The sequence below is a fragment of the Anopheles arabiensis genome, chromosome 3, assembly GCF_016920715.1.
Source record: "Anopheles arabiensis isolate DONGOLA chromosome 3, AaraD3, whole genome shotgun sequence".
Classification (NCBI taxonomy): domain Eukaryota; kingdom Metazoa; phylum Arthropoda; class Insecta; order Diptera; family Culicidae; genus Anopheles; species Anopheles arabiensis.
The window spans coordinates 69844716-69869846 of NC_053518.1; the positions used below are offsets into that span (position 1 = coordinate 69844716).

The following is a 25131-nucleotide window of genomic DNA, read 5'->3' on the forward strand; positions in this document are numbered from 1 at the left end:
GTCGGCCGTGGTGCTTTTTTATTTTCACACGAGCTAACGCCAGCCAACCAGCCAGCGAGACCCAGGGGATACAGGGTTTGCATTCGCATAACGTTCGTCTCACTTATGAGATGCCCACCACGGCCGCCACTGCTGCGTGTGCCAGGGTACTTGTGGTGCGGAAGTTTGGTGTAATTAAAGTATTGCATTGGTTCTCGTATTGCCACACGTGAAGTTTGTGTGATTTGAAATGCAACGATTTGTTTAAGTGCAAAGTGACCAGTAAGTGTCTGTGACAAATGATGGAATGACGTGATTGATGAGGGTTTAGGTGTGGTTTTGTGCGTGTTTCTGTGCTTTGAATGATTGGATTTAGGGATACTAATCGATTGAAATGGACTGAAGGATGAGTTTGCGTTTCGATTCAAGGCTATCAAATGGGGAAAGGAAAAGGAAGCAAAGTGTAAAACAAAGGCCTAAGAGACGTCATGTCTGAGCCGATTTCAACACAATTGCAAGCATTTGGGGGCTTGTCACATTCTTCAAACGTGACGTTCTAAATAGCACACACACACAGCGATGCTCAAAAACGTATCCGTTTCTCTACTACGCCAGCTTCAAACTAAATTTTGTGAACCATTACTTAATATGTTCCCTTTAAAAAAAAACATGAACAGCCGTTGCCAAGCCGTTTCAAAACGCTTAATTGTGTGTGTTACGTTAAAAGGTGAAGTGTCGTAAATCACGAGTGAGGTGCAAAAATTGAAAGATTAATGGCGTGGGAAGGTGACTGTTGCTGAGTGCGCTAAATTTCGTTCTAACGATGCCTAACTAGAACTAACCCAGACAACAACAAAAATTCCCTGCAATGTGTTGAACCATGGCACAAAATAAATCTTAAAATAATGTTTTTTTATTCCAAGAAAAATTAACCAATAATTAAAAGATTGTTGATTTTCTATGAAACGAAAGAGTATTAAATTACAAAACAAAAAACAATTCTCATTTAAAACCAACACCAACTGCTCCTCGTCATCGCGTACCGTCGGTAGCACCTCGGCGGAAAAAGAGCAAATAACAGCATCTACAAACGAAGATGCCAAAAACGATGAATAATATACCAATTAGCAATATCAATACACCTCGCACCATCCCCTCAAACAAACAAACAAACGAAAAAAAGCACATAACCTCTTTGCGGAGCTGTTCAATGCAAGCAAGGAATGTGTGCTCATGAACGTGATCGTGGCATCGACGATACATTCCAACGGTGCCGGTGTGCTCTGCGCGCGCTCTCTCTCTCTTTCTCTGTTTAGTGTTTCGTGAAACGATTACACGCAACCGAAATTCCATCCATTTCGTTTGTGCTGCAGTTTGTGCAGAGGGAAATGTTGATGGAGGCGAAAATACAGGAAAATTTGTGTTCATTTTTGAAAAAAGCACTGAACGGCGCGATGCGTGATGTTCGTCCGTTGCCATTGTATTGCTTGAAACTATGTGTGTTTTTTTTAAGGAAATGGACATTAAGATCGATTATTAGGATAAAATACAATTTTCGTAATGTATTATTCACTGTTATTAATTAAATTACACAAAAAAAACATTCTCTCACAATTGCAATCTCGATCAACCTGTTGATGCACAAAACACTCTTCTCTTCAGCCCACTTTTTCGTGGAAGCAATTGCTATTAAAGAGCTTCATTACCATGTCAAGCCCCTTTCTATAGCTGACGACGCTACTGAGATCATAACTCATAAATAGTATAATCCTGTCGCCAATATGACCGCCACACACACACAAACACCCATAAATCTTCCCACTATTGCGCCTTTTCTTCGCTCCGTTGTTTGTTTGGAGTGAAAATTCACATTTTCCCACGGTCCCCTCAGGCACGGACACAGGGGCCAAAAAGGGCAACGAAGTCTAATTTTATGCCTGCACTCGCTCCATTGCAAATCATCCACTTGCCCCCATATCAATCTGCAGTGGATGGATGACAAATTTCCGGGACAACGGCACCGCACTGTTAGCACTGTTTGCGCAGCGTAACGCATCCGCTTGCGTTTGTTTTCCCACCCACGGGGGAGAGTTTCCTCTTTTCTGCGGCTCAAGGTTAGCCATGAGTTTGTGCGCGTGCGACGACCGAAAACCGTTCGCATTGATTGACAAACCGTCCATCCAAGTCCAGTGTGCGAGGGTTTGCTTTTGTTTTTTTCTTTGGATTTTCCCTCATCCATAATCCACTGTCGCACGCTTTAAGGGTATTTATTTATCTTCGTATTTTTTTTCAACACGGTGTCTATTTTTTCGCTTCTATTTCCATTTTTGCGACAAGTGGCAACGTTCGCTGACGTGTCCAACGTTGGACCTGCGGTCCCCACAGAATGATCCTTAAGCTTGACCGCACTAGAGCGCGTTTGCAGGACGCCATTGGTGCGCAATTCGTAAAAATCGCCCATTTATGTTTGTGTGTGAGTTCGGTTGTATTTGTGTGTGTGTGTGTCTGGCTCTCTGGGGAGGGATTCATATTTTTCTACACCATTTCCTGCGGCGGACAACGGACCGTTCGGAGCAGTCGTCCGATCCGGTTGCCAGGTTTAGGGTTGGCCTTCAGTGCGCTACCGAAACGAACGCGACGCGCATTGTTTGACCAGCGTAAGAGTTGGTTTTTGGTGATTTGGGGAAAAAGAGGGAAATTGCTTTCGTGATTTTTAAACCTATTTTATGTGTACCATTTTCAGGATGGTTTGTTGTCTCCCTGCTCGTGATAAAAGTGATCACTACAGTGCAATCGAAATGTGAAAAAGAGCCCCCTTAAACGGCTCAGTCTTGCGTAAGTGCGAATCGGTGCGAATCAAAGCGAAAAGAACCTCTCGCGTTTTCCTTTCTTACCAAAGTGGGTGCGTGAAAAGTGTTTTTGGTTATATCATCGCCACGCGTACTTAGCGCTCGAGAGCCTTAAGCGTGTGAAAACGCCACCCAAAGGTGTGCCTCCCTGTTTTGCGGTGCCTTTTCTCTGTACTCTGTACTGTACTCGACTGTCGACTCGCTCGCTCTCTCTCTCTCTCTCTCTCGTTTGACTGTAACCCAGTGCGTGTGAAGTAACTCGCCTTTTGTTTCGACGACCCTCCCACCGTACGGCCACGGGCAGGGAAGGCAGTGTATGTTGTTAGGATGAACCTTTTCAACCCGCAAATACCGCGCTTCCTGGCACACTTGCCGGAAGACACCGACAACGAGACCGAGCAAGAGCGCGAGCACCACCGACACCAACACCAGCAACAGAAGGCGCAACAGCACACTGATGAGGAGGGAGATGATGAAGAGGAAGAAGAGGAAGAGGAAGAGGAGGAAGAGGAGGAGACCGATACAAGTGACACCGAGGATGACAGTGGGATTGCGGAGGAGGCGCCCGGACCGGACCACTTTGCCAATCTGCGCATCACCGATCCGCTGAGCGTGCAGAACAGTGCGCTGAACAACTTTTTCCACTACTGGTAAGTGATTTGGTTATGTTTGTGCGGGCTGGGATAATTTGTTTTTGTATTCCTCCGATTATATTGTGCATAAAGTGTCATAAAGTGCATACAAATACATTCCATAGCATAGTTCATGGAGAAGTTGGTAACAAATGGATGTGTTAAGTGTTCTTATTAAGGTCATTAAATGTCAATATTAAAAATGATCAAAATTTTATCGCATCACCTAATGATAAGTATGTTTAAAATAATTTTTATAAAACTTAACAGACAAATATTAAAGTTAACTAAACTCAAAGATGATTACGATAAAAGAACAACAACAACAACAAAGTAATGAAGAATAAGAAGTAAACTAAATGGTAAAAAAAAGAGAATTGAAGAACATAGTGCAAATGATGGAACTCGAAAACAAGATGTTAAGGGAAAGAAGAAACCAAAAGAAACTACAAAAAAACTATAAAAATAGCAATCAAGGAAGGGGAAGATTGATGATTGGTGATAAGTTTTACAAAACTGAATGAACAAGAAGCGAATAGAAGGCAAAAAATATGGACAATAAAATAGAAAATAAGTCAACCACATACAAGAAAAAATAGAAAATTCAATTAGAAAAAGAAAAAGGTAAAGAGAAGTAGCAAAACTCATTAAAATTAATACAACGTAATAGTAAAAATTAGCTAAAACAAAAGAAAATTGGCGAAGCTACTTTTCAATCCACTTCAAACTGCGAAACACCAACGGACACAAACGTCATCTAGAATGGTTTTTTTTTGTCTTGCTGGCAAATGTCTCCCAACCCACCCAAACCTCACAGTGTGGACGAATCTTTGGGACGAAAACCCTCACACACACATATACTTGCTGCTCTTACGCTTGTATAACCTACCCCAGTTACCTATTCCGTTACCGTGCTTGTGACGTGTTTGAAAAGGTGACAGAAGGCGTACGAAAAACAAAAAAAAAAAAACAAAAAAAACCGTGCAAGAAGGAAAGACCCCTCCCCGTGTGCGGCACCCACACACTCGGGTGCTCACGCCACGATCGCACCGGCACACACACACACACGTACGTTTGCAAACGAACTGCAAACGAAAATAAATTTTCATTTTCACTCACTCAGTTCGTAGTCCATTTGTGCAGATTTTTTTATATTGCTACTTCACGTGCGTTCGCAGTGCTGCTTAGCACAATCCTTTCTACCTTCCCTGCCTTACCTGCTGAGTAGATTAGTGCCATCACATTTCACAGGTTGGAAAGGAATCCGTTGTTTTGATTTAACGAAATATTTAACTATCTAATTCATCAACGGCACACCGCCGCACGCTGTGGCTGAGGAACGTTATTCGGTCGGCCTTTTTTTAATTGCTGTTGTCTGCAAAGCGTCTTGGCGTAACGAAAGCAAGACCGAGAGAGAGAGAGAGAAAATGAAACGCCTGCCTTTTGCTAAAATTATGCAAACGCACACGTACCCCGTTGATGGATGGTAACCGGGCCGGCATTTACCGTCGGTCGTTGGTAACTGCACGTCTCCCCGCACGCAGAAACAACTCAATCCCGATCCGGCTAATTGAGAATCGATCCTCAAGCACCGGCTTTGCTGGGAAAGGAATTTTGATACGGTTGCTTGATCAACCTCTCCACTCCTCTCCAGCATCAATCCAATGTAGATCGCAGCTTGATCGCAACGCCATCGAAACCATCTGGCAGGAAGGTCGGAACCGGAGCTAAAAAGAAAGAAAGCAAAACCCACCCATTCCAGACGCCACTTGAGGGCAAAATATTTGCCTTCACTTGAGGCCAGAAGTGCCGATCATCGAGGAAAGTCGCAAAACGATGGGCATTGCAGATTTCTATTTCCAGAGGTTGCACGATCGTGATGCCGAGGAACGTCAATGGTTCTTTCTCCAGGTTTGCTAAAAAAACAGCATGTTCCAACGATGGAATGTTCCAAAAAAGCAGTTTATTTTGTGTTGTTCCTCTAATTAACGTGAAAATGATCCGTTTCTTCTCTCTGTGTAACCTTGAAGTTGAGTTCAAACTTCTGAGATCACTATTTCTACGCACATAGAAACAATACGCTCCGGGTTTTAGTAGACACGTTATTTAGGCGACCTGTCAGACGTGTGCACTGTGCGGCCATCTTGAAGCGATGATCACGCCATAAAGCGAGTGCCAAGTTCAGTCATTAAAAGCAAATTTATAGTGACATTCGCTGATCATTGGAAAACGATCGCGAACGGCGATGCAGAGCTGTTGCAAAACGGGTGTTTCGTGGGAAATTTGATTAAATAAACAATTTAAAGCGTGTCAGAAGTTTAATATCGAAATAATGAACCATTAGATAATGACTATTGTGTTAGTTATTTAAAACAAAAGAATATTTTTCATGAATTTGGACGTATTTTATACGAATCACCCTGTAGTTCCCTCCAGGGAACAGGGATGCTACTGACAGGATTTATTTTTATTATTATAATCATTGTCGGTGTAGATCGAAGATCATCGTCTTTACATTTGGATGAGAACAGACTCCCCCATCTCCATCTTCCGGTGCTTCATCCCATGTGTGGGATGTGTTTGTGTGCGTATGTTTTTCTAACCAAAAACTCGATCGTGCGATCGCAACTGACGCGCACGATTGAGACGGTAGCGAAGCAGGGAGGGGGGGGGTTCCCTGGTCGCAACATTTCACATTGACGTCAAACGTATCTTTTCCCGCGTCCGGTCAATGGGATATAAAATGGGGAAAATTGGTTGATACTGGGATAAGGGAAGAAAAGAAAATAGAAGAAAAAAACGAACGATCACGCTGTGGATGGGAAAACCACAAAACCCGAACATAAGCCGATTGTGATCCATTTTTTGGGCATAGAAAACAGAAACATCCTCTTCACAGGGCAGTAAAACCATGTGTCAACCATGTTCCCTTCTTAAGCCCTTCATTTCCTCACGCTGCTTAAACCAGACGATCAAACACGGGCACACATATTGGCACACACCGGTCGAAAGAAAACAAAACTCCTCCGCAAAACTCGAACCGATCGCACTTGAAGCTGGGAATGGAAGGGAAGCAGATCTTGTGAGGGAGCAGTAAAAACGTCACCACCCTTACCCACCGCGGCAGTTGGAAGTTGGAAAGTCTGGGATGGGTTTGGAAAATTGCGACCGACGCGGACATGATTACGGCGTTTACGGCGCCCGGGGAAAGAAGGAAACACATGCACACGATCAGGTCGGTCGGTCGGTTGGGATCCTTTTTGGAGAAGCGCTGTTTCTGGTGGGTGGGTTAGGGTGAACCCAGCTAGAAGAGAAGGAGGTCGAACTGCGTACGCACTTGCACCGCGGTGGCCTTCGGAAGACCCGGTCCGGTACGAGCACAGTCAGTCGGTAGTGACAGTCGACCGTTGGCGGATCTATCTTCCAACCGGGCAGCCGCAAAGCCGGAATTATTCGACTGTGCGTTGAGTGTCACTCGGTTGATTGTGTTGCTTCCGGTTAGTGGAATAGAGTGTGAATTGTCCTCTTCAAGTGTTTGTGTGATTTAAAACCTGTATGGTGTATGTGAAATATGATCGAACGCGGTAGAATGAAACTGTGAAGCAAACAGCAACTCAACCATATGATCGTTGAGCGGGAGTGACATAGAAATTCGTGTCACCGTGGTCTCGTGAAGTCTAGTTCCCTTTCTGTTTTTATTTTGCCTTAATTAACGGGTTGTACAATCGCGTGTGTTAGAGGGAACGGGATGCTATTTAGACAGAAAAAAAACTCCCAAGCAGCTACTCATTGCAGCCCCACGAACGCACCTTCATCTCGTGGTGGCCCATATTTCTCTCTGGCACGTGCCCAAAAACACGTCCTACACCTTGTACGTCTTGTGTGGTTGGCTGGTGGGAGCTAATTATTACCACCATTGCGCGGTGATTCCCGAGGTGGGGCAACAGTTTTACGATTTTATAAATACGACGACACACTCACTCACTCACAGCGGCGGAGCGTTTTGCAAAGTCAATTATGTGTTCCGAATGCGTTTCCAATGGACAATAAAAAGGGAATTTTTGTGTAGTCGGTGTTTTTAATGTCTCAATTTCTTTCCCCATCTTTTCAACAGTAATTGAAGCTGTCATAAGAATGTTACAGCACCGAACAATTACAACATCTCTCTCTCTCTCTTTTGTCAGTCGTAACATGTAACAATCGTGCGCCGTTGCACAATGCATTCCACTGTGCTGTGCGTTGGATACAGCTTTACAAAAGCATCCGCCGACCGATCGTGCTGTTGCTCTTCCTGTCGCAATACAGAAGCAGTTGAGACTGGGGGTAGCTCGTAAGAACCTCGGCAGGGGTCTTCTTTTGGCAGTGTAGAAAAAAACACCAACGTCTCAACCTGATGAGTGACTGGCCGGACTTCACCGCTCGAAGATGATTCATTTGACAGCGCGTACTTACCAGGGGGAAGAGCATGCTGTTTGTCCGTCGCGGTGATTGGTGTGCTGGTCCTGATCGATTTGCGCTTTGCCGACCCCGGTACCGGTGCAGCGGGCAAACTGGCCCCAGTTTTTTTTGGCTGGGAACTATACAGACTTCAAACCTGTATGTGTGTGCGAGAGTGTGCTATGTTTAGACGCACTAATTTTGTAACTGCACCACCGGTTGAAGTTTTTGCTGCGCTATCTAAGATCGGTGGATCTAACCATGCCCCCCTGCGGTTGAGGACCGGCGTTGTGAGCTCTCCTGAGACGACGTGTGCTATTTTGAAGTGGGGAAGGTTTGACTAAGCGGGTGGCGATCTTGACGGGCTGTTTGGGAGGATTGTACGGTGCGTGCAAGGTTTGTAAAACAGGGTTTAAATTGTACTGCGAACATTGCGTTAATAGGTAAAACAAGCGTGAAAGATGCAAGCAGATCATAACAACATCCTAATATCATAACATATGGATTGCTTAATGTTCTAATGAAATTATTTACAAACCATGGAACTTTTCCTAGTTTTGGAATACATCGAATGTAAAAACCAGATGAAAACAATTGCATTCATTATGGCTTAACTTGCAATCCTAATTAAGAATTTTATAACTTAAAACTTAAACTTAGAGCCTTAAAGGGGCAAATAGAGGTATCGTTTTTGTAGGATTAATGATCTATGCTCCAAACAACCGAAATTATTTAATTTCCTCATTGCCTTTCCCCAATAAAGTCGTGCAGATGTGCGTAGTGTAAGATGAGCACAATTATACTTTCTTTGTCACTAAATTGTGACTCTAACTCTCCTAAAACACCATATTTTTTACAGCGTGTCAACGTTTTTGTCTCTAAGGCATCAATTTTTGAATACACATTGATTTTTGTTTATGAGGCATCAAATTTTGTCTGTGAGCCAAATTAGTGATGTAAGATCAGATCCGAATTCGTTCAAATGATCTGGATCAGTAAATTGAGCGAGTGAAACATCAGCTTTTGACATCAGCTTTTGAAAGATCCAGATCATCGCTTCCCAGAGAGAAACAAAAGTGATTGTCTAATTGCGCCTAATGAGCTAGTAAGCAAGTGATCAGGTATTATGCATCAGTTTTTGAAAGATCCGGATCATGGCTTCTCTGAAAGAAGCAGAGGCGAATGATCGAATGCGCTAAATGAGGAAGTGAGCAGGTATCATTTTCGGATCAGCATTCTTTTCTCTTCAAATAGTAGATAAAACATCCCAATTGACATTTTCGAGCACGAATAACCGGAAATTAAACTGACCTTAAACTGAAAACTTAAACTTCCCATAAACTGCACCAGTTTAAGGGAATTTAGAAAAAGGCCTTTAAAATCAACTGTGATGCGGCTTTTTCGTTGTTTTCTTCTAGATTCGCTCGGAAATGATGTTTCCGATCGTTCCAGTTGGTCATGTAGCCATTTTATAATTAAATAATATCGATTTTTTTTAAATAACGTCACACAAAATTAGCTTTTGTTTTTTATAAAAAAAAATTAAGCTACGAATGTAAAATGAGCTCGACGGTATCGTCCATCGATAGAAGAAAGTCTAATATACGAACACGCCAAATTTTAGCGCTTTCAACACACTTGATCACACACAAATCCACAATGTCAGGCGTATCGAGTACTAATCGAGCAGATATGCAAAAACAATTTCGAGCAAATGTCACTTGGGATATCTTACACATGTGTGATTCTTTATGCCAAAACGAAAAAGCCTGGTGACACCGCTCCGATCCGACTCATGCTTTGAATTCGACCACTCATATCTTTTAAGCCGTGTATACACGAAAAGCCGGTCTCATGGTACAGTCGTCAACTCGCACGACTTAACAACATGCCCGTCATGGGTTCAAGCCCCAAATAGACCGTGCCGCCATACGTAGGACTGACTATCCTGCTATGGGGGGGAATCAATTAGTCACTGAAAGCCAAGCCCACAAGTGAGTACAGGCCAGGCCTTGACCGACAACGGTTGTTGAGCCAAAATAAAAAAAATACACGAAAAGCGTATTTGTTCATAATCTATGGAGGTATCTGCGTGCGAGGCGTTAATTCCATACACAATTTGACAAACTGACTTGTTTACGCTAATCATGTGGATGCAGTTTTAGCAATATATTTAGCGTATTGTCTACTCGACAATGACGATGAAAATGTAACTGGCTCTCTCATTCGTTCGCTCGTTAACACGTACTGCATATTTTCGCCTCGTGCTTCGTCTCAGCCAGACTCTAAACGACGAACAGCACTGGATACAGGGTTTCCACAATTTATTGGTTGGTTCCTCTAATGTTTAGTGTCCGTCTCACGATTTATTCGCCGTTTCCCATATATTTTTGTATAGTTTTCTCATAATTAAGATCCTTTAGCACATCATTACAATTCACCCAAAAAAAGGGCAATGCCCAATAAATAGTGGGAACGAACCAAAAACTATGAGAAGTATTCAAAAACGAAATTAGGAAACAAAAAAAAACCTTTGTACACCCCTGTAAAAGATGTTCTCTTTGGCTTTAAATGACAGATTTAGCTGAGAACGCACGATTGAATGATTGATGCGATCAAATGACCCGGATCACTCTTAATGAATGAACCGGAACTGAGCCGATCATCAAGAAGGTCCGTTTTTAACACCACTAGAGCCAATCGCTTAATTTACAAAATGTAACGTAATGTCTGAAATTGTGCGTTCCAAAATTATACAATTTAAGTTAAGTAGCTCATAATTTCATTGGTATAATTCAAAACTCCTCCATTCAATTGTTATGCCAATTTTGGAGGTTTCAATGGAGTGTAAAAGGATGGCATGTATTTTGAGGTGTATACAATAGCTTTATAATTTATTAAATTTCATTACTTACAAAAACATTTAAATTATATTGATTTTGTATAGTTTATGTGATGTTATAATTACATTTATCCTAAATGAACCTTGTGAACTGTTCATAATTCCTACAAGAGTCAAAAATTGATGACTTACAGACATCAATATGTGCGTTACAGTCAAACATTGATTCGTACAGTCAAAATTGATGCTTTAGAGCCAACATTTGGTGGCAACGACTGTAAAATGTATTCAATGAATTTATCTTGACTGAAAATCATTGGGGAATATAATGACTAATATTTTTATGCAAAAAACTACACATTGCATCGATAAATATTGCACCAAATAATTTTAAATTTCCAATTTGCACTTTATATTAATAAAAGTATATTTTTAAATTAATTTAAATTATATTAAGTTTTTCAAAGGAGGAACCTATCCATAGTTAGTCGTCGACTTGAAACCAATCTTCACTAAAAATTAAATTAAATTAAAAGAAAAAAGGTAAAAAATTATGTACTACTAAAAGAAATAATCACAAAAGACCGTACTACTAAAAGGATTGTTAAACATCCCTCTTCTTTTCCACCCAAAAACATCAGATCATCTAAAAATACACAAAAAATACGCACTAAAACCAGTAGAAATTAGAACGCTCCATGTGTATTGACACGACTATATTCCATCGCCCAAAAGTGTCGATCATTTTTTAAAACACATTCGTTAGGAGGCAGTAATCCCCTACAAAATTGAACAGTGTTTTCTTAACCATCGGATAAACGAAACATCCACTTAAGCGCGGCTGATATCTGCTTGTACGTGACTGGATGAAAGTTTCACGCAGCTTGAAACATAAATAAACCGAAAACAACATTTCATTGGTAGCCAAATCTAAAAAAAATTCAACGATGTGGTTTGCTAAAGCTAATGCATAAAATTTATTTGCTAAATACATTTACACGCAATTCAATCAATTTCGAGCAGGCGATCTCCACTCGTATTTGCCATTGTTGTTGTAATGGTAACGATTTCCTGCTTCGATTGTTGATTGATTCGTTCGGTCGTAAGGGAGAGGAAAAACAACACAACAACAAGGTTGGACTATCGACTGCCCATGCCAATCATTTCTACCCAAACAACGGTAACGCCAGCAAGACGTGTCTAAATCCGCTCGAATCAGTGGTGAATCGTATAGTGATAGGACTAAATTTAGTTTCCCCCGTTGCCTTTCCTCGCCGAATAAAAACCCTTCCCTTTTGGTGCGTTTAAACCTCGCTACGATAAACAAACGAAAGGGAGGACAGAGGACTGGTTCGCTGTGTATTCGGAAACTAGCTAGCGAGCAGCATTTTCAGTTTCGCCTGTCTCTCACGCCACACAAAAATCGACGTCGAGGAGGGGGCCCAATCTCAATGGGAGATAGTGAAGCGCGTTTTGTTTGTTTATTGGGATGAGCATGTTGCGGTTTTTTTGTTTTTCGTTGGGTGGCATGGCATTTTTTTTTCGCAGCCCAACCACAAATAGGTTGGGGGTTAGGTAGAAAGCAAATAAACACGCCTGTACGTTCGGCACGATTTACACGATTTAAACGGCATCGACAGGCCCAATTTCGCCAGTTCTTGTTCCGGATAAGCGAAGCGTTTCACACACGCTCGCACGAGCTTGGGCACGAGCAATGAGAGGTGGATGTCCTTGTTAGAATACTCGTTTCCTTCCTCTGCCTGCTGTTGTGCTGCCCTGGAACGAAGGGAACGCGCGTGGTGCGGCCAGAGAGCGACAGAGTAACGATTTAATTAACGCACATTAAACACTGTGCAGATGCGCTGCAGGTCCGATTGTCAAGGATTTAGCAGGAGCAGGGTTTGAAAGTGCACAAGCCAAGCGAGATGTGATGACAGCCTAGCGAAGGACAAGGCTATTTTTGAAGCAAAACTTCTTTCACCGTGTGATACTGCTAATCCGCTAAACAGATTAAAAACATTGCTTGAAAATTGGTTCAAGGTTAACACGCAAACACATACATACACGCGCAACGAGAAACGAAAATCCGGAGACCCCAACGCGCCGATGGAGACGCTTGGTCGCTCTCGACACTGGGCTGGCTGCGTACTGCCGGTCTGGCGTTGTTTCGTCATTTTTAAAACGCACTCAAGTCGCTCAAGGATAACGCGATAGTTTTTTTTTAAGGATTTGTACATACACACTTGAACACAGTATGAATACCTCAAATCAACATTGATGCATAATTGTTGCATTGTATTGCATGCATTCAATGGGATGAATTGTAAATGTAAACAGTTTACAACAACGATCGTTTACGCTTCACCTCCTCATGTAGCATCGCATGCTTGTCTTTTCGTGTTTCTTTCACCCGTTTATTAATAATAACCTCACCACAAAACCAGACGAACGACCCTCTTCCCACGACCACTTCCACTGCGGCTTAAGCAGATTCTTACCGATGAGTTCGGTATTTATCTTCCGGGAAATCCACAAACCACAAGCACCTCCCTAGCTCCTTCCCCACACATCGGCGATCGTTTTACCCGTTGACAGATTGATTCGCCACAAAAACGCCCCAAAGAGGATCGATCGTCCCCCAACCCATCTCGTTTTGAATGGCGTGTGTTGCTTTTTGGAATTGCAGGGGCGGTCTCGTGCAAACGAATGGAGACGCATGGTTGCTCATGAATGACGGGAGAATTAAGAGCGTTCAAAAGCGGCGGAAAGCAAAGGAAAGGAGGCAAAATAAACCGCACATGACAGATTGCAAAGCTTCTCGTAACGTCTAGGTCTACATTGTTGCGTCAGTGAACGAGTGTGAGCAAAAATAAGTAATAAAGATCGGAGCGCGAGCGCGTGCTCTCGTTCGCCGAAATGGTTAACATGAATGACGGAACAGTGTAGGACGCAGCGGGACAAAAACAAAAAAGAATAAAAACAAGGAAAAATGCGTTCGTTTGGGAATTTTCCCACCACACTTCGTGCGTGACGTGCTGGTTGTGTCGCACGCGTCGTATGGAGTGGCGAAATGACGACCTTCCGCGCCAAACCAGTATCTTTCAGCTTCTGTTCCGGTGCCGATCGCTGGCTGAGCGTGCGAGAAGAACTGTTTTTTGAGTTTCAAAGAAACTGTTTCAAAGAAAACTACCAGTTGAACGGGAAAAAAGTGTGTGCGTTTGAGCAAAGGTGGTTGCAGTTTGTGTGTGCCCGTCCGCAATGTTTAGCTTCTTCAAACGCTCCAAGTCGCAGAAGGGAAAACAAAAACACGATAAACCACTGCAGCTAGTGCCAGCGGAGGAGCCAGAGGTGGCACCGGTAGCAGTGTGCAGTGAAGAGCCGTCACAACCACCACCACCACCACCACCACCGTGTGCGAAGGTTGCGTCTGATGCGTACGCAAGCGCAGCTGCGCGGCAGACGGGCCGCAACGCACCGGACGGCACCACGCTCGGAAGCCGCGCTGGCGACGAGGAAAAGCGGGCCAAAAATAGCTCACCACCGGGCGGCCCAGTGGGGCAGGCGGACGGTGGCGGACTTTTGGCACCCTTGGGCGAACGGTGCGAACGCTCGCCCGAGCAATTGTTGCCCTCCAAGTGCCGGCCCACCGCGGTGCCGAAGGGAGCGACGGACGACGGTGACGAACGAAACCACCGCGCGATCGATGTCAGTTCGAGCGATCTAACGCGCCAGCACGGTTCGGTCGCGCCCGAGTACGAGTGCGGCAGCGGTCGCGAAGCTTCTGCCAACGGTGGCCCGATCGATGACAGTGCCGGGTGCGCACGGGAACCACGTCCGCCGCACGCGAGCCACAGTTCGAGTTCGTACGCGCCGCAGAGCGAAAGTGCAATGGCGAAAGGGAAAAATCGACGCCGCTATCAGCAGCAGCAGAATCAACAGAATCAACAGCAACAAAATCAACAGCACGTGAAACCACAACAACAACAGCAACAACAGCAGCAACAACAGAACGTGCTAAAGCTATCCCTCCCGAAGGCCGACTCCAGCGGAGGTCAGGATGGCTCCACCCAGGGCAGGACGCACCTGTCGAACCTCGCGAAGGCAATGAGCGGCACGGTACCGATCAAGGTTATCGAAGAGTTTGTGGAGATGCAGCAGGGAAAGGGCACGGCCGAAGCAGAGCCCAACCTTCCGCCCGGTGACGTCACGAAAGCCGAACAGGACGGTTCCACCACGCCCCGAACGATCGAACGAGCGTTAGCGAAGACACACACCAGCGGCGACGCTAGTGGTGTGGCGCTAGTGTCGCCGAACGCATGCGCACCACTAGCGCTCGCTGTCACGCACACTACCACCACATCGCTGAGTGGTGGTGACAGTAGTACGGATGGGCAGTTATTAAATATCAAACATATTTCGCCTACTACTCCGGCACTGGGTCATCACGCACACCAGGGCGGCAACGCGGTACAGTCAGCTCACGACACCACTACACCGGCGGCCGATCGTGCGCTCAATCCGGCCGAGGCGACGATCCTCCCGCCAGTCGGCAGTAGTGCACCGGGAGCGAACCTTACCGTATCGGAGGCGAATGCCACCGGCAGCGAAGCAGCAAACAGCAGTGCGCGAGCAGCAGAGCAACGAGCACCGACGAGCATCCAGGAAATGGGCCAACAGCCAAGCCGGGCCGGCAGCGAGCAACGAGCAACAGCCCCGTCCCAGCGGACGACCAAGTCAACGACACCGCCATTGCCACCGCCACGCAGCCAGCGACCGGCGGGAGCGGCACTTCCGGCGCACGAGCTAGAGGCGGCCGCCCGCCACACGGTCGTGATCGTGCAGGATGCTGCTGCTGGGGACGATACTAGCGACGATCGGGACGTCTTCTACGAGGCAAAGGAGACGCTCTCACCCACCAGCGGCACTGACGCCGCTGACGATGACAGGCACCGTGTTGCCGGGAGCGAGCATGGTGCGGAACCGGAACCGATCCGCGCTAGCCTGGTGCTTAAGCTGGCCGAAGTGCCGGACCACCAGCGCCAGCCGTCGCCGCAGAAGAAGCAGGTCAGCTTCAAGCTGACGCAGAACGGCAGTGACGATGTGGAAGTGTCGTCGACCAGCGTCGACAGCAGTGACGTGGACAGTGACAGTGAGGTAGGGCAGGCGACGGGCCAGGACGGTACACTACAATCTCATACTGCATTTAGTGAGCGTGCTAACAATGGTGTGTTCAGTCGGGAGGATGCGGGCAAGAATTACATTGAGTTTCAATACGATCACAGTGCATCCTCGCCAGCCGAGGGCGTGGAAAAGTGTGACGAGGAAAAGTGTGCAAAGGCTGACGCAGTGGAGCAGCGCAATAAGAGCGAGCTGATCGAGGACAGTGTGGCCAGCCTACCGGATGTGGTGCAGCCGTCCAACATTGAGCCGCCGGCATCCTTCGGCACCGTTGAGAAGATCAACAGTGACATGTAAATATCCTTACTTTTAGTTCTTTTGCTGTGTGTTTTTCGTTAAATTATATCCCTTTATAGCTTCAAATCCTTGTTTAAACAAGCGCGCAATCAACGGATGATCTTTGACGTTTCCACAGACACAATACAACCGGTCGATAAACGATCGTTAACTATAATCGCGCGCGTTAAGACTGTCCGTCTTCCGGTGACGTTATTTCAAACGATCGTTTGTGTAAATATTTATCACAAATTGTGATCCACAAATTGCGAATTTCGGACTGTTCCTTTCCTACGGGGCCATCTGCGAGATCTTGTGCTGAATGATCATCTTCCCCCACCCCACAAAAACACACTTTTGTTTACCTATTTGCGCACATACATTTTGCGACGCAGCTGGTTTCTTCTCGATCGCAGATGGCGACGCCTAGAATGGGACCGTTCTTTGTATGCATTCGTAGAAGCTGCTTGGGGATTAAGGTAAAAACGATTAATTTACTGCTCACGGAAGTGACAGAATGAGGATCGGTTCGGTCGGGTCGTTGAAACCTTCCGATAAGAAATGGGGTGGGAAATTTAGTGAAAACCCCATAAAGACAATGCGGTTGTGCGAAATTGTGTTTTTCTCCTGACTCATATCCGGGCACGTTCACACTAGTACTCGCGATTGACGTCAGCAGCCCCGGGAGCGTGGGAAGTAAGAACGAGTTGAAACGGACCGTTCAGTGCGGCCCGTGTTTTGATCCGTTTTTGATCGCCATCTTGTTAAATGAGTCATAGAGGCGAAAATAATTACACGCCAGGAGCTCCCTCTAATTAGCAAACAAAACTGTAAAAAAACTACCAAAACGTGCCTTTTTGCCTCAAAATACATATTCAAATGCTTCAAGACTTGTTCAGGCTTGTAACCTCAATAGATGGCTGTTGGGGGCAATAAATCATACAAAACACGGTGCTGTGGATTGTTGTGGTCAGCCTGCTATGACCCACTTACCTTTAACCAGCAGTAGTAAGCGGAAAATAGCACACGTGAATTGCACTTTCCGACACACTTCCATCATTGCGCTGCAACAAAACCCCTCATTGGACGATAAAAAGTAACCATTAACCCTATTTAAGCGAGCTGTAAGATAGATAACGGGTACGCATCGCTTCCGCTGCCGGACGGTTGAAGGGGCGCTGCTTTTTTGCAGGGCACGTTAAGTGCTTTTAAAAATAACTCTCCTACCGGCCGGTTTCGGGCAAGGTGAGCTGAGCGCATTGGCAGGCTTAAAACTTCTTGCTGAGCTGAGCGTTCTAGGTGACGTACCAGATGGGCCGCTTCGAAATGCGACGATACTAGTATACTGAGTACGCGTCAGACTGTCTGCCAAAGTTTGAGAAGGTCTTCATCGTATACCCGCTTTGAGCGCTGTGTAAACTGAGCCGTTTTTCTCGCTGATATCCTCACTCCGACGGCCTGCTGAATGAAACTGTGTGAATGAAAATTATTGAAATATTTCAACCCGACTGCTGCTGGTTGTAAACTGCTGCACGAAGAGGTAGGGTCTCCGAAGAGCAAGGAGGGGAGGGGTTTTGTAAACGTTGAGATTTGCAATTTCACCCTCGGAATCGCTTCGTGTATCGATTTATTTTCACTTGGCAACTGTCTCGCCGGGTGGAAGGGTGATCAATCAGTCGGCACGATCAAACGATCAGGGTGAGGGTTGAGCTCTTTCTACAGGGGCAGGAAAGGAAGCTCTGGGCTGTACTGTAGCTGCAAAACTAAATACCGCATCACCCTCTTTAAAAGCTTGTTAATACAACACGCAATAACTCTTTTTGCTTTTGCAGGAAGGATCTGGTGAACCAGGAACAGCGGTACAGCGCCAAGCTAGAGGAGGCCGAAAAGCGCGTGAAGGAAGCGAACGTGAAGGTCTACGAACTGCAGCAGAAGCTCGATGCGGTCGAGCGGGATGCGTTGCTTAAGGAATACAACGTGGAACGTAAGTGTTTGGACAATAGACTAGAATGCTTCCTCCCGAGCAAGAATGTGGGAGCTGTCGAAAAGAAACTCCAAAAAACACCCAAAACCCTCCTGACAGCGGTTATCAAGTGTGAGTGGTAGAGCAAAACAACTTTAAATTGATGAGGTGGACGCGTGCGACGATGCTGTCACGCGTGTGTATATAGAACCGCGTGGGACGATCGCGTTCGTGCGCTCGTAACGCCCCGACAGATGTCAAGCGCGTGTATCCGCAAATACTTAGTATCGGTCGGAAGACGGAAGTTTTTTTGTTTTGTTTGCCGTTACGATTCATTCGTCGACGCGTTTATTGACCAAGACCTCCGAAACGCTATATCAAAACTACGAGGGGCCGTTTTTTGATCTTTGTAGCAGTGCGACAACGCGCGTCATCGACAGTTGCGCGACGCAGCTCGGACAAACGTGGATGCGTTATTTTTGAATGCGCATCGGGGGGACATCGGGGGGACCCGTGCGGGACTGACTGACAGACAAAGCGAGCTACATTAGCACCGCAACCAAGAGCAACCGCCGCCGAGAAGAGAAGAAGCTACATTGCTATTTTGGGGCTGAATAAACAGCGCGCGATCCTCCGTTCCTGTGCACCGGTAGGAAGAAGCATTCACAAAGACTTCCTGCTGACCTTGCGCTGGGTGGGAATATGAAGGTTCTTGTTTTTTTGTGTTCTACCAGTTCTCCTAAATCAACCGGATGACAGACAAGAATGGATGAGGGGTAATGGAATGCGGGCGATGCCAATTCGGTGTCAACGACACAGGTTTCGCGTAACGATTCTTGATTGGACTTTCTTCCGAAGTTGAAGAGTTCCCCAAGTCGTAGTTCCGATCGCTGCCAAGATCTTTGAAGACAATCTATGCATGATGGCCAACAGCTTGGTTTGATGGGAGTTGTTGATCAAACACGTAGAAAGCAGTCGTTTAACGACGTAGTATTCTTCCCCCAAGAACGTCGTTAGGTCCGGGAAATACCCAAATAGGTAGCAAAACAGCATTCCTTAGCAAGATTTTGGGAAATTCTAGATATCCGAGAAGCAGGCTTTGGTAGAAATGTCAACGCAAGAAGCAGTAGAGTATTGCGTTGCAGTAGGCCTTGATACAGTGTTTCGTCGTTGTCTTTCGCTGCTCAGTATGGGTTCCAGCAATTCTAAAGATCTTAACAAATGCAACAAAGAAGGTATTTTGTAGATTTCTGATCTGGCACAAACGTAACTAACTCCTCTCTCACTCTTTTTTCCGCTGTTTCCCCTTTGTCCTTTAGGTCTGCAAGCGGAGCTGGTGGCCGCCCTGAAGGAATGCGAAGGCATACGGGCCCGGCTGACGACCCAGCAGTCGGAGATGGAAACGATAAGACTGAAGGCCTCCGACCGGGAGGACGAACTTAATCTCAAGTATCAAAATTTGGAAATCGAACATCTGGAGCTGACGGAAAAGCTGGCCGAGGTGCGGCAGCTAGCCCACGAGCTGAACAGCCAGCTAATTGACGCAAAATCGGAGGTGGACCGGCTGAAGGAGGAACGCCAAAAGCTGCTGGACGAGCGCACCGAGGAGCAGAAGATTATGCGCGAAGCGCTCGAAGAGTCGGTGCGCGAACGGGCCCAGGTAGAGGCGAAGTGGAAGCAAAGCTTCGAGCAGCTGCGCGACGTGAACAATGCGCGCGAGGAAGATCTGATGAAGGATTGCGAGTTTACGATCCGCAGCATGCAGAAGACGTGCAAGGAGAAGATGGAAACGGTCGAGAAGGAGCGGAAGCAGGCGCTCGAGCAGGTGAGCCGGCTGGAGGAGTTGGCCCGCAAGCGCACGGACGAGGTGCGCCACCTGAAGTCGTACGAGGCGGAGGTGGAGCAGCTGCGCGGGCTTACGTACGATCAGAAGGAATCGCTGCTCGGGATGACCCGGCAGGTGGAGAGCTTGAAGGCGGAGCTGGAGACGGCGTATAACAAGCTCGAGGAGGAGATGGTGAAGGTGCAGCAGATAAAGAACCGCTGTGAATAGTAAGTAGCAGAAGAGAGGTCTTCATTTCGAATGTATAATGTTAATGTTTGGTACTTCCACTTCTCTTCACAGTCAACTGTGTGAAAAGGAACGGGAAGCCCTGAACCGGATAGAGATCGCCCGAGGGGAGATTGCGATGCAGTGGGAGGATCGGCTGCTGCACGAGATGAACCGGCTGAAGGTGGAGCTGGAACAGACGCACATGGAGGAGCGTACCTCCGCCATCGAGAAGCTGCGCCGCGAGGCACTGGCCGAAACGGAAGCCATGAGCCGGCGGTTCAATGAGCGTGAAATGCAGCTGAAAAATGAGGTAAATGGCACTCTCAAACTCTTATTTGCAAGGCATCAAAACTTAGGGTTTTCTGTGCGTTCTTCCAGATCGAATCACTCAAAGCGAAGCTGGAACAGCAAAAGAAGCTGATGGCCAATGCACAGACCGACGCTGACCAGAAGCTGCTCCAGTCGCGCATGTACGTGGAGCGTGCCGAGCGGGAGCACGAGCGCAAGCTGGCCAAAGAAATGTCCGAGAAGGATGAAATCATCGGTACGTTGGCTTATTTTGCTGAACGTTCCAGAGTACTAATTCATGCCTTTTCCCGCTCCAGAAACCCTCAAGCAACAGTTTGAAAAGGAAAAGTTGGAGTTGGAGCAGCACTTTAGCGAACGGATTCAGCAGGTGCAGGAAGAGTTTGCGCGGGAAATATCCGACACAACCGAGCTGATGAAAACTGCCCACAAAAAGGAGCTAGGTTCGTCCTCTTTGCTACAGAATCTATTCCCAATAGTACATCATTTTTTTCGGGGCTTTGTTTTAGAAACACAATGGAAGGCTCTCGTTGCAGAGAAGGAAGAAGCATTGCATCTGATGGACAGTCGCAACCGACACCGGCTTGAAGATGCTGAGAACAAAATCAGGTAGGCAAGCGTTGTCCCTCTTTTGTGTTTTCCTAAAGTCCCCCAAAGATTCCGATTCTTTTCTCTGTTGTTGGTGTAGTACATGTGGTCTGTGTGGTTTTGTGTAGTATGTCCAATAGATGCCGCTTTGCTAGGGTTTTTCTTTTTGCGCTTTGCTTTGCTTTTACTGACGCTACACCACGCTTGCGACTGTGTGGATCGACCAAAAACTTCCTACCCAAGTCGTTAATCACGTTCCAATTCATCCCAAACTCATCCCCTCTCACGCACTCTTAAACCGTTTGCTGTAGCAAAATTTAAAATTGTACATGTGTTTAATTCATCGTTTATTACCGGAAACTTAAGAGAACGAAAACGGAAGCCCTTCCACGCTCATTACTCCTTTGTGGCGGTTTCGGTGGAAGATGGCTCAAATAACATAACCAACAAAAAAATGAGAGAAAATAGAAATTTAGCAGTTTTTTTTCTTCTGTAGCATAACCTTGTTGTGTTCATTCTCATACTGAAATTGGTAAACTTTGTACCATTTATTCAACCCTCACTCTCGTATCCCTTGTCACAGTTTCCTTTCTGTACTCTCTCTCTCTCTCTCTCTCTCTCTCTCTCTCTCTCTCTTGTTGTTGATGTGTGCAACTCATCTGATCTGATCCTCTCTCTGCATTCATCATTGTGATAATGTATTTGTTCTATTTTCTCTCTTTCTTTTCTCTTCTATTTTTTGCTCTTCTCCTTCTTCTACTTCTACTTCTACTTGTTGCCTTTATCCAATTTGGCTTTTGTCTTGTCTGTTTTTTTTTCTTTCGGTAATAAACGATGATTTTCTTTGTAAAACATATGTACTGTTCCTGTATCAAACATTCTTTCGTTTCAATTCTTGCAAAAACCAAAGTACCGCCGGCGGGCTGGAAGAGCCAATGCGCCAAGCCGCCGCTGCACGCAACCCACTGATACAGCTAATACTGCTGCTTGTGCAACTGGTGAAAGGAGCGTATCCCTTGTTGCCCTCGATGCTACTCTACCAGCAGACACATTCCTTACCGTTGGCATCGGCCGTGCTACTGCTAACCTTTGGGCTGATCGTCTACTGTCAGCTACGTATGGTGGTTCACCATTGAGACGTTGCAGCACTGACCAAATGATAATCAAAAAAGCATAATTCTTCTTGTTTTACCCTTCCATGGATACACACACAAAAAACGCATCGTGAAAGCTCTATTGGCATTTATCTTTTAGCACCAACCCCAACCAAATTACCCAATACCCCGGTTTGCCTTTCTCTCTACACTGCCTTTTTGTGAGTGAAATAGCATTTACCTGTTGTTGTTTGTGAGAGTGGGGAAAAGCTATCCCCCTTTTTTTGCACATTGTTCTTGTGCGCGTGTGTGCGTTGGGCTGTTAAAGTGTGACGAACGTGTTGTTGACCAATAAATACAAACAAACAAAACTTTAAAAGGACAAAAAGTTATTCAACCTTTTCGTGTTCGACATTTTGCCCATTCGTTGCCACATTCGTGCTGCATTCGTAATTAATTGCGTTTCATCTATCTTCTACACACCCTCTTTATATCAATTCAATGCACCTCACCCGCATCTCGCGCATCCGTTACATTTTCCGATTTCGAAACTCCAAAATATGGCTTTTATCTTATTTTTCTGGTTTTATGAAAATTTGCCCTCATCCCACGTCTCGAAAAATGCTCGTATCAAACCGTATATCCCCCCGTTCCTCTCCATCCAATCGCTTCCACTGAACAGAGAACTCACGACCAGCCATCAGCGGCAGCTGAAGGACCTGCAGGAAGAGCACAGCTTCGTGGTGCACAGTCTGGAGTCGCGGGACACGAAGAACGCGCAAGAAATTCAAACGCTCCATAAAAAGTGCCGCTGCCTAACGAATCTGTAAGTTTTGTTGTGTTATCGCCCAGTAGTAGTGTAATTGTTCTAGTCGTAGTCATCTGTCTTTCTGTTCATCATCTCACTGATTTTGTGTACATAGTATCATAGAGGAGTATCATAGTTCAACACTCACAGCACTCATCTCATAACTCTGCACGGCTCATGATTAGACACTGTGACATCGTATTCTATACTGTTTTGCTCGGAAGTTCCTTCCACTAGACTTTACCCGTTGACAACTCGACTCCGAAGAACTGAAGATGTTAGGGCAGTGACTTTGAGGGCTTCCACTACCATTAATACCCGTCTGCTTACCTTCCCACACAGTTTCGAGGAGATGCGCTTACGCTACGAACGGCGCGAGTCACGCATGGAAGATTTGCAGCAGATCGAAGAGCTGAAGACGGTGATCGAATCGCAGGAGCGTGATTTGCGGCAGCTTACCGAACGTTTGCGAGAGTTGCAGCTGCAGCAGCAGCAGCAGCAAGATCAACATCCACCGCAAACACCTCGCCGTTCGAAACCAAACCGGGGAAGGCAGCAGAAACAGCAGCAATCGAATCAGCAGCAACAGCTAGGTAATAGGCAGCAGCAGCAGGGTAATAAGCAGCAGCAGCAGCAGCAAAAGAAAGGCCGACAGCAAGCCCCAGCCGAACCGGAACAGTGTGAAGAAGCGCCTTACGAGGAAGAGGATCACCAGCAGGTGGATGTGATCGAGTATGTGGAGTCTTTGGGCGATGCACCCCAGGTGGTACTCATCCCACCTGCTCAGTTCATACCTCCAATGGTACACCGAACACCGTGCGATGTGATCTACGAAGAGAATGAAGAGGAGGAGGAAGCGGCACAGATGGCAGAAGAAGAAGAAGACCAGCAGCAGCAGCAACAACAGGAGACAGAAGAAGTTGAACCTGAAGTAGAACAATCGAACGAGAATAACGAAGAACAGGTGATAGAAGTGGAGGAACCTGAAGAACCGGTAACAGTAGTGGATGTTCCCGAGTCAGCAATCCAAACCGAGGATCGTGTGATACACTCGACTACACCGACGATTATAGAGGATGTGGATGACGCACCGCTACCAAACAGCATCATGCCACTCTCCACCGAGGAAAGAAGTAGCAGCGAACCTCCCAAATCGATCAACGTTGTACGAATCGAAAACGTTACCGAATCAACGAACCAACGGCCACGTGCATCCTCTGCGCCGAGAATCATCATTACAGACGACACGGAGAAGTCTGCCGGTGAGAGCACAGACCTCGAGACCACAACTGTGGTAGAAATAGTGGAACAACCCTCTCCGGAACCCGTTGAGCAACCGCCCGTGTTTGCTAAACCGTATCCAGCGGTCCCAACGGAACTGTCACCGCCACCAACAGAGTGTGTCGGGGATAGTGCCCAGACAGCGGCTTCCGCTCCGGAACAGATAGTCGTGCCTCATCTACCGGAAGGTGTAGCAACACCCGATGGTCAACCAGTAGATTAGGCGGATGGTGTTGGAGTGTTTTGGAATATTATCGTTTCCTTCGATCGTTTTGACCCCTTTTGTACAGATTTGCGTCCTCGTACAACTTTATCTTTATAGTTCCACATGTGGAAATGTATTATCTTCTTGACGATTGAACATATCTCGTTGTACTTGTTGTATGCCAATCGCAGGCATAAGAAACACTCCATATTTATTTCGTTTTGCTTTAGCAATTAGTAGTAGCGGAGATTGAAGTGGATTTAAAAGAGAGAGAGAAGGAGAGGTAGAGCAGTCATCCTTATGCTCCCAGTGTTGTTACGTGGAAACGGGGAAAATATTGCTATTGATATCTTCACCCGTGTTTCGATGAGCTTAACGCACAGGGAAGCGATTGTTAGCTATTGCTGCTATTGCTCTATTATGATTATGTTAATTTTTTTGCCCCTATTATCATTTCCTCCGTCCGGTACTGTACATATAGCTAGTTACACTTGCCAGCAAATTTTAATGTCCCCTTTGGGATTTCTAGTAGCGAGAGGGCACCAAGCCGTCAAGGATCGACGTAATTTTGAGTATAAGATTAAATAAACGAAAAGTTCAAATAAAATAGTTATACGAAATGTTTCTTATTTTCTTTGTT

At 45.9% G+C, this 25131-nt stretch overlaps 1 protein-coding gene across 5 annotated transcripts; it reads left to right on the plus strand.

Moving 5' to 3' along the window:
• Positions 1-115: 115 nt before the first annotated feature.
• LOC120899522 (golgin subfamily A member 6-like protein 22) lies at positions 116-25098 on the plus strand. 5 transcript variants are annotated; one of them, XM_040305482.1, is made up of 11 exons: positions 116-261; positions 2723-3478; positions 16022-16210; positions 18026-18177; positions 19476-20208; positions 20282-20519; positions 20588-20753; positions 20815-20958; positions 21025-21124; positions 22880-23023; positions 23348-25098. In XM_040305482.1, the coding sequence occupies exons 2-11, from the start codon at positions 3156-3158 to the stop codon at positions 24507-24509; spliced, it is 3351 nt and encodes a 1116-aa protein (XP_040161416.1). In that variant the 5' UTR covers positions 116-261; positions 2723-3155; the 3' UTR covers positions 24510-25098. The 5 variants fall into 5 exon arrangements, with proteins under 5 accessions (XP_040161416.1, XP_040161415.1, XP_040161411.1 ...); XM_040305481.1 differs by lacking the exon at positions 116-261 and adding an exon at positions 2507-2636; XM_040305477.1 differs by lacking the exons at positions 116-261; positions 2723-3478 and adding an exon at positions 6835-6957 and having other exon boundaries at positions 13835-16210.
• The last annotated feature ends 33 nt before the right edge of the window (positions 25099-25131 follow it).